At 24.5% G+C, this 15,422-nt stretch overlaps 1 protein-coding gene across 11 annotated transcripts in view; it reads left to right on the top strand.

Annotated features, from left to right (window-relative positions):
• LOC126903299 (potassium voltage-gated channel subfamily H member 8) overlaps nucleotides 1-15,422 on the top strand; it is a 128,480-nt gene that overhangs the window by 44,797 nt on the left and 68,261 nt on the right. For all 11 annotated transcript variants that reach the window (XM_050681417.1, XM_050681416.1, XM_050681419.1 and 8 more), the window contains one exon: nucleotides 11,403-11,636. In XM_050681417.1, coding sequence (XP_050537374.1) covers nucleotides 11,403-11,636 — 234 coding nt within the window. The remainder of the gene's footprint in view (nucleotides 1-11,402; nucleotides 11,637-15,422) is intronic.

The following is a 15,422-nucleotide window of genomic DNA, read 5'->3' as shown; positions in this document are numbered from 1 at the left end:
CAACTATTGAAATAGTATTTCGGAACTTAATAACAAATTAAAATGTTGACTACAGACGGATGTATAGATTATGTAATTTTTATCATTATGCATTACTCTGTTGCATTATTTCTCTCAACCAGATATAAAAATATTCAAACTTCTAAACTACTGATTCAACATTTATATTCAAACAGTAATTTATTATCACAAGAGCGAGATGAATATGTATGTTGTAATTTTAAAAAATTTAATTGGTACTATTAAATAGGTCTAGGATAGCCCCAAAAAGTATTTATCCACTTATAAATTGAGAAATATTACTCAAATATGCCACCAAATAATTCTCCTAATTATTTTTAATAAACTGAGAAAAGGTGAAGAGCGGAGTAGTTTTATTTTTACCATAGCATACCAATAAACATTTTGCTATGTTATGCACCCCTCTCACCAAAATTAAATATTATATTGACTCAAAAAGTTATATTACAAATTTGGTCATCGACCATTAAAAGTTACATTTAGACTATTCTCCACTTAATAGTAAAAAAATAATTATAGGAGCCATTTTAATTTTCAAATGTTACCTTAAAATCTACCCATAAAAATAATTTTTTTTAATAATAAATTTGATATATACTATGGTCCATAAAAATAAATCACATCTAAATCTTTTTTTTATGAACATTTTTGTTTAACGAAAAATAAGAAGTAGTAACCTTAATAAACCGCACTATATACATTGCATGAATTCCGTGAGTAATATCTTATTGAAGGTATTTAATAAAATTAGTAAAAACTTAATTTGATGTGTTCTTTTAAAACTTTACTAATGTTTAATACTCACGGGTAATAAATAATTTGCATTGACTATGGAATTAAAGAAAAGTTTACACTTAAATGTAAGTTGAAGTTTTTTTTTTACTAAAAATTAGAATAAAACTATAACGAATAAATTCATGATAATTTATTTTGTAGTAATTAAAAAAAACACTTTAGATAAGAGCTTTCAAAGTTTTAATGCAAAATTAAAGTTGTCAGTAATGAAATAGGTGTTTTTGATTAGAAAAAACTTTGAAAATCTTTGTTCTATTTATAAAGATCTCAAAAGTCATAATTAATTAAAAATAAGTAAAATTAACCACGATATGAAATATATATTTACAATATACTGACTTATAGTCGCCGTATGCGTAAGCAAGTTGCAGTTTATTTAGCTCAAACTATAATTTTTAAGCAATGTTTTAAATATATTTATAATTATATTATATTTACTAATTAAAAATATTTATATTTGAACTGTCTAATTCATAAATAATATAGGTTGTTTTATTGAAAGTAACTCTCAATCAAAAATCACTAATATAACCTTTATATTAGTGATGTTGGGAGCTAATATTTTAAAACAAACATTTGTAATTTAATGAACTTTCACAGAAATTTAAAATAAAGTATTGGATATTCGTGTTAACATTTTTTTAGAATTATTATTTATTTAACCCTTAACATATCTATATAATTCAGAACAAAATACACTTTAATTAAATTTAACAAATAATTAAGTATTTTACAAATTTTTATAAATTTCTGAGGCCTGGCACTGAGACCTATTGAGACCAATTGGATAATATTTTCACGTAAAGATTTAAGATCAAAGTTTATGGGCTATTGATAATTCTTCTTATACTGCATTTCGAAGGCTTCTTCGTATACTGCATTGATATAGTTTCTTTATATACTGTGTTTCTATGGCTTCTTTTTTAACTGTGTTTCTAGGGCTTCTTTTTGCTGTATTTCTATGGCTTCTTTATGTATTCCATTTATATGGCTTCTTTTTTAACTGTATTACTATGGCTTCTTTATGTACTCCATTTCTATGGCTTCTTTTTTAACTGTATTACTATGGCTTCTTTATGTACTTCATTTATATGGCTTCTTTTTTAACTGTATTTCTATGGCTTCTTTATGTACTCCATTTCTATGGGTTCTTATTTTACTGTATTTCTATGATTTCATTATACTATCAAAAAAAAAAAAAACTTATATTAAAATATTTATACTATAAAGAAACCAAATTTAGAGTTTTTAGAGCAATACAAAAAATTGACCTAGATATTAAGCTGGAAATATACTAAATTGTAAAAATTCTTTGATTGAAAATAAATATGGTATATATATTTTTTATCTAGTTACTATGGAACATCACGATTTTTGCAAACTAAAAAAACAATTTGTTTTTATATTTGTTTCACTTATTATAATGAAGTATTATTTAAAAATTTAATTGAACTAAAAAATGTAATAGAAAATTAATTTGCAGTTTCATATATTTATAAATGAATAATTTTTACGGAAAAAATTCCTTTAAGTTTCTTTATACTGATTTACTCTTATAATTCGTATTAACTTGGATCATAGCCTAATTTTATACTTATTCTTTGCCAACTAAAGAAAATTTATTTCAAATCACAACAGTTTTAAATGAAATGCAGTAAATTTAGTAATTTACTCATAATATTGTAAAAATGTTGTAAATCGAGTATTAAACTTGAAAATATATAGATAGCTCTTTAACAAAACAAAAATTTAATAAGTGGATAATTTATAAGTTGATCATTTATTTATGATAATAAAAATGAACTAAACCTTCGGTTAATATAAACAATATACTAATAAAGTCCTTGTAATTTTACACAAAAAATTATTTACTTAAATGTTATGGATAGCTAAACATTTCTTTTCATAATAAGCATAATGATGTCATATATTTATGGGTAGTTATAAAATTCTTTTGAAAATTCGTATAAATTAAACAAGTTTGTGTAAAGATGATAAAATATCAACCTATAATTATTGAGAAAACTATGTTGGAAAGGACATTATATTGCGTTTCCTTTATTGTGCCTCATAGGAATTTATGTTAATGCATGTAAAATTGTAGGCTGTTGTTAAAAAGATCAAAACGTGCTCGTTAACATTACTTAACTGAACGATAGTGTACATTTATTATAATTAATATAAAACGTTTTGCTTCTCACAAAGAAAACATTAAAATTTTAAGAAATAATTTATTAGGTTAAAGGTTTACTAGTAAAAATCATTATTGTATATATTTTACTGTACAGTGTGAATTAAATAAGTATTCTTATAATCTAATATAAACCAAGTCTATGTACAAGTGAGTAATAATATGTACGTTTTTATTAACCAAATTATTTTATCTTAATTTAATTAATACATGAAATACACGTAAAACTAGTGAGATTTAAATTCTATATGTTCAACTACACTTCATTCTATCAAATTTTATTAGAAAACTCTTTTGACACATTCTGTATATTGTTTAATAATTTTTATGTTTAGTATTCTTGAATGGCTCCAGCAGATTGTTATAATTAAAAATATTTTGATTGGAAAAGTCGACGATTCTTAATTTCAGCACGGTACCGTTTTTGTTTTTTCTTATTAGCTCATACAGTCGAATTATTTCTCATCCAAAACGTCTAATAAATAATAATAAAAGAACGCCCCCTGGAGAAAGCGGAAACTTCTACGTGTCCGATTTACGGAGAAGTGAAGGTATCCATCCCTATGTTACTTTACAAATTTTGTTTCAAAACTGTTCTGTATACATTTCATTTATAATGATAACCGGTTATTCTTAAACAGCCTGTTTGTTTGAATATAATGTCATATAGAAACTTTATAGTTTGTGACATCAGCTTTTTTTTATTACGCTAACCTGTGATAATTTTGATTACTTTGGATATAAAAAATTTATTCTCTAGTGGTTTAGGCTCTCATAATTACTTTTTTGTTTAAAAGATTTGTTGGGGTGTAATTCAACCAAACAACAATAGCAGGTTTTTATCATTTAGTTACAACAAAATTTTTATTTTTAGTTTTTAGTTTTTCTTTGGACAAAATGATTTATTTTTTTGACAACTGGAACTTCTAGTTGGCTGATGTTCTTATAGTTTTCGGCTTAACAATATCCCACGGATAGATTTACAAGTGTATTTACGTTCTCAATTTGTAAAAAAAGAAATTATTTCAAAATTAATTAATTTGAATGTTTACTTATTTTATATCATTAATATATCGTAGGAAATTATAACTTAGAGTTGATGAACTTATAAAGATAATATATATGAGACGTTTTAAGGTTTAATTCGATAAAAATGTTAAAAAAAAAACCCAGCACAGTAGGGACATGGCATAGTTGGGTCAAATAAATAAACTTATCATAGTAAAATTAATATCTTCTCAGCTTCGCATCGATGCTAAAATAAAATAAAATAAAATTTTTGTTGAAAATGTAATTTTTACGATATTATTTTTACGGTATTGGTTTAAATTTCTAAAATTGAGGGGGTTTACATATTATTTTGATAGTTATATGTACAAATAGTACACTATTTACCATAGAAAAACATATTTTTAGACGTAGTTGAAGTGTTAAAAATAAAAGTGTCTACTCTATTTTCTATAAAAAAAAAGAATAAAACCCCAGCACAGTAGGGTCGCGGCACAGTGGGGATGTGGCATAGTTGGGTCAAGTATAATGATATCTGACAGTGATTAAAATCACTATCATAAAAAACACTTCAATCCAAATCTGTAGATTGTGTTTAATTTTAAAAAATTGATGGATTATTCCAAAAGCTATATGATTTCCTATTTCCTTATTTATATCCTGATTAAAATAAAATATGTCAAATTAATGAGGGATATAAATATTATTTCTCATAAAAAAATTGTATTGATCCATACATTTTTCAAAAAGTTATAACATTTTAAAGTTAAAAATGTAAAATATAAAATCGAGAATTTTCACACAAAATTAGCATACAGTAACTATTTTCACCGTGAAGACAAAATAAAGCCGAAGTTTTTTAGTTTTTAGTTTTTTCATAATAAAGTATATTATATAAGCTTTAATTTAAGGTATATATAAAATTGTCAGTATTTCCGGAACACTTTCAAAAGTTAGGTTGAAAAATTTGTCATTTTAAATCCTCCTCTGTGAGCAGGTAAAGGTTAGATTTATAAAAAAAATATACCAAATCATAGGTAAAGACATCATGCGTCTATAAAAAAAATTATATTAATTTGGTCATTTTTAAAAAAAGTTATGGCAGTTTTAAATAAAAATAATTAAAAAAATTTCGAAAATTAACGATTTTTAAATTTGTAATTTTTTTTGGAAATTTTCCCCATTTACAGGGAGCAACGGAAATTTTTTCAATTTTTGAGGATAATGTCTTCGACTAGATACGATTTGTGATCTTTTGACGTATAGTTAAAAGAAATCGGTTCGGTGAGAGCTGACAAAAGTGGTAACAGACAAAGAAAAAAAAAAATAATTAAAAAAACACATCATAGTAAAATTAATACCTTTTCAGCTTCGCATCAAAGCTAAAAGGTATTCTCGGCGATTTTTCCGTAAAAAATGTTTTAATTTTAATTTCAATTTAGTAAGTTCATTAATTAATAAAAATAAAACTCATTTTATACACACTGTTGAATATGAATGTTGAACATTCACACTAACGTATTATGAACTCAAATATTTCACATAAACGTCGGACTCACGTGTTATAATCATAAGCACAGTAGCAAACTACTGTTTTAAATAAAAATAATTAAAAAAATGTCGAAAATTAACGATTTTTAAATTTGTAATTTTTTTGGAGATTTTCCACATTTACGGAAAAAGAGGGAATTTTTTTCAATTTTTGAGGGTAATGTCTTGGTCTTGATACGATTTGTGATCTTTTGACGTATCTTTGAAAAAAATCGGTTTGGTGAGAGCCGAGAAAAAGTGGTAACAGATAAAAAAGAAACACACCATAGTTATACCAATGTCTTCTCAAGTTCGCTAGCTAAAAGAAAGCCATTCGTTCATATTTAATAGTCCATAATAATATCTTGATATTGTATTACAAATAAAAAAGCACTGTGATATGTGGGAATAACTCCCATGATGATTTTTATCGTAAAGGTTTTTCATCCCTTCCAATGGCGATATCATTTGACCGCCACTGTACACACGTTTTATACATCTTAAGATATACACTATTACACCTGTTGCTGTGCAATATTATATAGCTAAAGGGTTTACAATTGTGAAAACGTCGTTTAAAATTAAGTTTTCTATAATATTCGTCAAGCTTTATGATTAAAACACGCACCTAATATTTCACCTTAACTTAAAAATGTTTTAACTAAATTAATTTACTTGACTAAATTTTTGAACGAAAAATTCATAATGGTACGCATAAATATTCTTTTACTTGAGTTAAAAGAATAGATTTTCTACCGCTCATCCCAACTTTTTGTTAAACTATAATAATAATTATTATTAATCGCTTACGATGATAATAATATTAAGCCGGGGCGTTTCAACAGCAATTCTAAAAACGAGCGTGTGACGGTAATAACAATAAAGTTATAATAATGATCATCGCAGTAAGGTTATAATGGATAAGGAGAACATTTCTCTGATAATTAAAAAATACCACCGGATCTAGAATTTGGAACGTTAAAAAGACCGAGAAATGAAACTTATCCGGATATTCCTTTGATAAATTTTCTTTTCTTTTGGTTCGTTGTCATGAGGTATTTTCACGTTTTCATGCAGAGAAGAAATGTTAACGTGGTCGTTTAAGTAACAGCTGATGAAGATTCTCAAATAATACTCGAAGAAAAGAAACTACGTGCGTATTTTGTAACGTATGTCGGTCGTGGAAATAATTAAATTTTACAAAGACGAAAAGGTTCAGAGATATGACACAGTTTTTATTACTTCCTTAATTATTTAATTACATTTCACAAAAAGTAAAAGGTTGCCAAGACCAAAACTTGCAATTGAAATTTTAATGAAAATCTTTGAAAGTTTTTTAAGTTTTTTTTGTTCTAAATCTATGCTTTAAAAATAGTGTAAGCTGAGTTGTTTTATCGGTTGCCATAGTTAAAGCTGTGTAAGCAAAAGATAATAGGTTGTGAAAAAGGAGTATTTTAATAATAAAATATGTTGTTCAATGAGTTCGCACATCGTGAAGAATGGCGAATAAAGCTCATACGGAAACATAATGAAAGACAATTTATTATTATGGCGGAAGTCGTGACAAGTATATTCGATATGTGCGTGTCAAGAAAATACGGACTATCTGCATTGATATACGTTTTTACTTGTTATCTCTAGATAGTTGAATACAAATGAAAAATGTGCTCGAAAATCTCATCAAGAGAAAAATTAGTGTTTCTCAATAGTAATGACAATACTTGCACTGGATATATATATCATGTTTAAACATAACTTTAAAGTGAAAAATAAATTATGGTTAAATTTAAGTATTACCTATCCAACTTAATTAAACTGTGTGGGTAATGGTTAACTTTTGTCTTATATTTTAAACAACTTTTCAAAATTTGACTATTCACAAGTATTTAAAACATATTTGTGATAATGTTTGTAATAATTATTTAACAGTTTTTTAGTACATTAAGAATTATTGTTTTTCAAAAGAGGGTATGCACTAAAAGTTCTCATCCTTCTTAAAACAAGAAATATTTAACTTATGATGATGTTGAGTAAATAATGATCTAATTTTATTTAGGGCAAGTGGTTATTCTCAGTATATAAAATTATCTAATTTTTACATTTCATGATAGAAAAGTAAGATAATTTCTAAGAACTATGTAGTATTTTTATAATTTAAAATAGACAATTTATTATTTTCCGGTACAAGACTACTATTTGTTGAAAAATGTATGAACTAGTCTCAAGAGTATCTAACAATATTTATCTTGTTAGATGACGTTGGGACTAAAAATAAAACCAAAAAGTTTTATCAAAAATTTAATACATTTAATTTGTTCATGCGATTTCAGGGTTAATTAATTACCTGAGACTGTATACGAAATTCAAAATTATTCTTTTAATTTTTTACTACAAATGTATTACTGATAGAAAAAAATATAATAATTATGTGAGAAAAAAAACAGTTAATTTATGGCTAAGTATTTAGTAAACCAGTTTATATGGAAATAATTATAGTTTACGTAACCACAATCAAAAAAAATATTTTGATGAATTTTGTATAAATAGTTTTATTTGTATACATGTTTGTTGAACATTTAAGAATGACCTTTTAATTCTAATAATTTATATATACTTGAAAGTTTGAAGTTACGTATAATACGAATAGTTGAGAAAAATAATTAGAGTTAATACTTAAATTTATTTTTACCATTAAATAATAACAAAATAAGAACTTTGAAAATAGTTTTCACATTATCTAATAGAAAATATAAACAAATATACAATGTATACGGATAATATTTAATGAAATTAATTTTGAATTTTTCAATATCTGAGTATTTATTGTTAGATTTTTAAATATAAAAAACTATAGAGGTTTTTATTAGATTTATTTCATAGAAGAGTTTATAAAAATGATTGCATTGTTCATTAGCTTTAGTGATTTTACCCATCGAAGTAATTTTTTTTGTTATCTGGATATAAAAATTAAGGTATTTCATTTGGTAAATAGAGAAGTCCTTATAGAACTTTATCAAGAGTTCTTAAAATTTATATACATTTTACATTATAAATATCTTAATGAAGTGAGTTGGTAAAAATTGTGTTTACACTCTAATTCTAATAAAATTTATGGCTAAAATAAAGGCAATTATCATATTAAAATACTAAGTGATCAATCTTATTAACATACATCTATATTTAATTTAGAATCTTGTGTTTGATGTATCTATCCAAGAAACCTATTACATAAAAATAAAGAGACAAATATTCTAGTATTTTCTAATTCTATTGTATTATAATAAATAAAAAACTTAATTAATATAATATATTTTTATCACAGTGGACAAGTGGGACAACAGAAACACTTGTCAATGATAACAAACTGAATAATTTCTTCCGTGATAAATATTGAGAATCGATCATGCAAGTATCATATGTCTCACAGTTATTGTCATCATGCCTTATTATAAGTTTGACTTAATCGAGTTTCGTTAATCAAAATTATTAGCAAAATATGAATTTTGACATACAAAAAAATGTATATAGATTTTTTATCTTATTTTTCTTATACCAAGTACATTAATGCTTTTGAAGGAATTATTTAATGTTACATTAAATAAATAAAGATTACGATTAACCTTTTTATTTTTTTTATCTTTATCTTTTTATAAATGGTTAAAAAAAATTAAGAGATGCTTTAAATTTTAATGTCAAGTATGATACAATTTTTGAGGACAATTGTAACACTTTTTTTAATTAAAACTATTTATAATTTAATTTGTCATTTAAGCGTAATTGAGACATCACTTAATAGGTACTATATTATTTTATTAAGTAGTAGGGTTAAATATTGAAAGCAATTAAATGTAAAATGTTATTTTTATTATTTATACGTATGTATAAATATGTATTTTGTAGGAACGAGATATATTAATATAGATTTCAAAGTGTAAGAGTTCAAGTCAATTATTTATTTTTTAAAGAAAAAATAAAGTTATATTTTACTGCGTAATTTAACACAGGTAGCATAATTTGGAGATGTATATTCTTCTTACTATTAACAAAGGAAATTAAACATTCTCTTAAAATATATGTATAATAAAACTATAAAAATATTTTCCTAAAAACTTTACCAAATTGACTTTTATCTAGTACCAAAAACGTATTTTAATTTATGTTTGAGAACTGTGTGGGAAATCGAAATGAGAAGTTACAATAAAATTAATCTGGTACCGTATTTTAATTTAGTAAGACAGTTTTACTTTACTTTTTTTAATTATTTACAGGTTTCTTTTTCTTTGAAAAATTACTTTTAGGAACTAATTACTTTACAGATTTTCAAATTTACTTATATTATAAGCATAGTTATTAAAAACAATGACAGGGAATTGTTAAATATCACGATTGTTTAAGAAATTATGATATAAAAAATAGCTGCTTTTAAGCTACATAAAATTGTCAATGACTTAATGTATTTCATGTTCACATTAAAATCATATACAAAAACGGTAGCACAGTGGGGTCGCGGCATAGTGGAGACATTGCAGTAGGGTTCAGTATAGATTTAATCTGACAGTGATTCAAATCACTATCATAAGAAACGCTTCGATGCAAATCTGTAGATAGTGTTTAATTTTNGCTGGAATAATTGTCGCCTCATATAACTTATGATCTACATAACATTTTATACTTTTTTTTTCATTAACTTTTACAATAGAGGACTATATTTAAAATATATGTTATTTTTTGCAATTACAAAAAATATTTTTAAAATTAAGTTTTTTAAAGATTTAAAATAGCCATTTTATAGATATATTTTAAAGAAAAATTTTGATTCAAAAACGCTAATTTTAGTTCAGTAATTACGTGTATACAACATTTATAAGTTTGTTAAATTTTGGTTTTTTTTACCATTTTCTTACGGTATTAAATGTCAGTCCGTGTTATGTAAAGAACGGAAGTAAACATTATCTTTTTAAGTTAATTACTGGGAATAGTACGCGATTTCTTTTCCATGAAAATTATTAACACTAGAATAAGCATCTGTAATTGACATGATAAAACAAGTAGTAGTAAAATTAAGTTTAAAATTATAAAAACGTTATCTAAAACATGTTATAATAAGTAATAGTGAACATAACAGTTTAAACGTGCATTTATTACCATAACTGCTAATAAGAAATATCCTATAATAATATGATATCAATGATAGAATCACGCAAATTAATCTGTCAAATACCATAATGTTTCTAATATTTTGTAATAAAGATTAGAGATAATCATTTCTGTAAAAAGCGCATTCAAACGTTTTGAATATCGATGGAAAAGAAATAGCGTACTGTTACTAAAAAATAACGTAAAATAATAATGTTTACTTCCGTCTTTTACATAACATGGACTAACATTTGATACCATAAGAAAATGGTAAAAAAAAAAAACAAAATTAAACAAACTTCAAAATACTATATAAACGTAACTACTGAACTAAAATTAACTAAAATAATATAAAACATACTTTAAATATTGTAAAAATTGATAAAAAAAAAACGTATGAAATATTTTGTAGATCATAAGTTATATGAGTTGTCAGTTATATCTATTCTTCTCTGTATAATTACATTACGCCCATTATTTTTATGTTTATTATTATAAATAATTGTTATTTTTAATTTTTTTAACTTAAAAAATATGTAAAAATTTTTGTTTACAGACAGTAATTNATATTTTGTAGATCATAAGTTATATGAGTTGTCAGTTATATCTATTCTTCTCTGTATAATGACATTACGCCCATTATTTTAATGTTTATTATTATAAATAATTGTTATTTTTAATTTTTTTAACTTAAAAAATATGTAAAAATTTTTGTTTACAGACAGTAATTTCGTGCTTGGAAACGCACAAGTACCTTCGCTTTATCCAATAGTATATTGCTCTGACGGTTTTTGTGAGCTATCGGGTTTTGCTCGGGCGCAAATTATGCAGAAAGGTTGTGCTTGCAAGTTTCTGTACGGTCCAGATACTAGCGATGAACATGTCACACAAATTGAAAAAGCATTGGAGTGCAAAGCAGAGCTTAAACTAGAGTTGATATTTTACAAAAAAAATGGTAAGTCAAAAAATAAAAATAAATACTTTTGAAAAAAATTGCAATATTACACAGTGAGTGTTAGAAAAACCCAGCACAGTGGTAACGTGGGNATACTTTTGAAAAAAATTGCAATATTACACAGTGAGTGTTAGAAAAACACAGCACAGTGGTAACGTGGCACAGTTGGGTCAAGTATAATGATATCTGACAGTGATTAACATTACTATCATAAAAAATACTTCGACTCAAATCTGTAGATTTTGTTAAATTTTATAAAATTGGTGGATTATTCCAAAAGCTATATGATCTGCTATTTCCTTATTTATATTTTGATTAAAATAAACTATGTCAAATTAATGAGGGATATAAATATTATTTCTTATAAAAAAATTGTATTGATCCATTGAGGATAATGTCTTCGACTAGATACGATCTTTTGACGTATCGTTGAAAGAAATCGGTTTGGTGAGAGGTGAGAAAAAGTGGTAACAGACACACAAAAAAAAAAAAATACATCATAGTAAAACTAATACCTTCTCAGCTTCGCATCGAAGCTAAAAAATTATTTTGATTTGTTCATTTTTTAATAAGTTATGACAATTTGTAGAAAAAAAAATGGAAAAATGTCGAAATTTACCGATTTTAAAAATCGTAATTTTTTGGGAATATTCACCATTTACGGAAAATGAGGGAAAATTTTTCAATTTTTTAGTGTAATATTTTCAACTAAATACGATTTGTGATCTTTTGATGTAAATAAATAAACTTATCATAGTAAAATTAATATCTTCGCATAGAAGTTAAAATAAAATAAAATAAATTTTTTGTTGAAAATGTAATTTTTTACGATATTATTTTTCTGGTATTGGTATTAAATTTCTAAAATTGAGGGGGATTACATATTATTTTGACAGTTATATGTACAAATAGTACACTATTTACAATTGAAAAACATATTTTTGGTCGTAGTTGTAGTGTTAAAAATAAGTGTCTACTCTAATTTCTAAAAAAAAAAAAGATAAGTTATATCCAACTATGATAAATAGCAATAAAAGATTTAGTATATCAAATTGAGATATGTTTTTAAATTCAAAGGAAATTGATGAAAAGGTTTTTTAATAGAAATGCGTTTTATAGTAATGTACAAGAAAAAAGCTATTATAGAAACCGTTATAACAAGTGCAATACTATATAAACTCATTTTTTTTACCCTAATTATTCAAACATTTGATTTAAATAATATGGTATTACACTAGGTACAGTGATAATTTTATATAAACCTAATATTATATAATGTTTCGTTTAGATATTTTAATATTCTTACATTTTATATAGTGTCAAATTACTGTTGTTTAATTACCATTATCCAAATTTAAATGACTAAAATCAGGAAAATTGTTTAATAATAAAGAAAAGAGGCCTACTTTTAGAAGCAAAACATTAATAATTTTTCATATTATAGCTATTGTGATGTACAAAATTGAACTTCGGTATATAAGTTACATATGATTGCGTAAATTTTAGATTGGTATGTCTTTACCTTGATCTAGTAGATCATTAATCAAGAAATATTTTTTAATTTGTAATAAAAAATAATATTGTTCAATATAGCTATTAAGTTTGTTTTTAAAATAAATATCTAAATTTGTATGTGATTCATCGTATATCCAATTAAGTAATTTTCCATCGACGTATTTGAACTAGAATATACACTGTGTAGTTGTGATAATGAAGGATATGTTATTTTATTGAAATATGAACATGTACCATACTAAATTATTGCGTCAGGCCTATGACTTAATTTGAACCCAAATTTGTTGAAATATTGTTAATCATAGGTAATTTCATGATTATAATCTTAGAATAAAAGTTTATTATTTTCTATGTACATATTGGATAACAAGCGAAACTAAAAACTTAAATGATGCGACGACATTTTGATAGAAATTGTATCACAGACGACAAAATGACCATTGTGTAGCATAGGTACTATTGTTGAATTGTTCCAAAGGGAAAAAATATCCACAAAGTCGTTTTGGTCTCATGAGACTGTTTTGTTAGTATTTGAAACGTTTGCATTCGTTTGTAAAAAGCTTTTTCTGTGCCCTGTTTGTTTTAGTAAAACATTTTATTGGCGAGATCACACGCACAAGAATATATTTAATACAAATGTCTTCGCTGTCTCTGAAATATTCTTTTTGTAAGATTTTTGCAATGAAAGGAAATTTTTTTTCTTACAAGACCCTTGTGAATTACGACGACTGTCATTTCTATATTTTGTCTTTCCAGTGGTTAGAATATACGATCTCTAAATATCTGTTTGTATCCATTACCATTAATCCACTAGAGTTCTAATATTTTTTTTTACTTTTAAACCTTTTTCTATCACTATTAATTCCTTCGTATTTACAAAAAATAATACTCGCCTACTGAGACCAATGCCCATTCAAATTCTTATTGACATTCATTTCATGTCTTGTATTAAACTCTAAGACTTAATGTAGTGAAGTCTGTATGAGTCCAAAATACATAAAAGGTCACTCTATTTTATAACTTGAGGTAAATAAAATTACTTTTATAATTATACTACCAACTATACAGTTCTTTTATTTTAATTTTTTTTTATATACATACAAAATAATGTCTCTTTAAAAATCTGTGCAGGATTTCTAATTTACAATTGAATTTATTTTCTCATGTTTTTTAATAGAAATTAACACAAATTTATTAATACTCGTTTTTTTTATTAACATTATCATGAACTTTATATAGACCATATAAAATTTGTATAAATTCTAATTTTTTTTTTAACTGATTATACAAATGGCTATTTCAAATATTACAATTTATATTTTTAAGGCAATATAATAAAAATATTTGTATAATTTAGTTTAAAATCAAAATTATACAAATACTTTAAATTAATTAATTTAACTTCCTTACTTCGATTGTAATTATTTTACAATGTTGTACTAATTAACAATAAAAAAAGCTCTTAGTTTGAAAAATATTTATTATAATTAAATAGCTGTCTTTCATTTGTCAAGTACAAAGTATTTACTGATTATTTAAGTGTTAAGTAACAATGACTTTTGTAAATTATTAAGGAATGAAATAATTATTCAACACTTAATAGCTTTTAAAAACTGTAAACTATTTTCAATATAAGAGAAAAGTTTAAACTTGAAAGTAGTATAGCTTTTAAATGCGTTTTTAAGTTTTAAACTTTAATCATATAGCTGATTTTCCAAAAAATTTTTTAATAAAATAAAATATTTTGCTGATTCTAGTTATTTTATTTTTTAACAAAAATGCTGCACCAATATTGGCAACAGGGTACGTGGTTTGGGATACAATCGGCAAAAGACACGAAAACACTAGTTTTCTTTGTTAATGTAAAAACAATTTTATAATTAAGTAAAGCTAAACAATTCGAAAACAATATATAATTAATAATGGATTTCTTCTCTGTTTAACTAAAAAGGAATAGTATTAATGCCTCAGTTGTCTCGTAGTAATAGTATTGTATTTTATTTGACAGTACTGCCATTATTTATCGTAACAAGAGATGGTCATTGGTGTTAGGATTAAAATTTTTGTTTAGTGGATTAGCTCAAAACTTATTCAAAGGGATACAATCCAAATGAAATTTTGTTTTTGAAGATTGAATATATCAGCTATAACATAAGTGTATGTGACTTAAGATCCTTTAGACATTAATGTCAGTTTGATGATGCTTAACTATTTATTATTTACAAGGAAATACTTGTATATATAACAACATTTATATCAGACATTGGTCAG

The sequence above is a fragment of the Daktulosphaira vitifoliae genome, unplaced genomic scaffold (assembly GCF_025091365.1).
Source record: "Daktulosphaira vitifoliae isolate Bord-2020 unplaced genomic scaffold, ASM2509136v1 Scaffold_3, whole genome shotgun sequence".
NCBI lineage: Eukaryota > Metazoa > Arthropoda > Insecta > Hemiptera > Phylloxeridae > Daktulosphaira > Daktulosphaira vitifoliae.
This window is presented reverse-complemented; position numbering and strand designations above follow the sequence as displayed.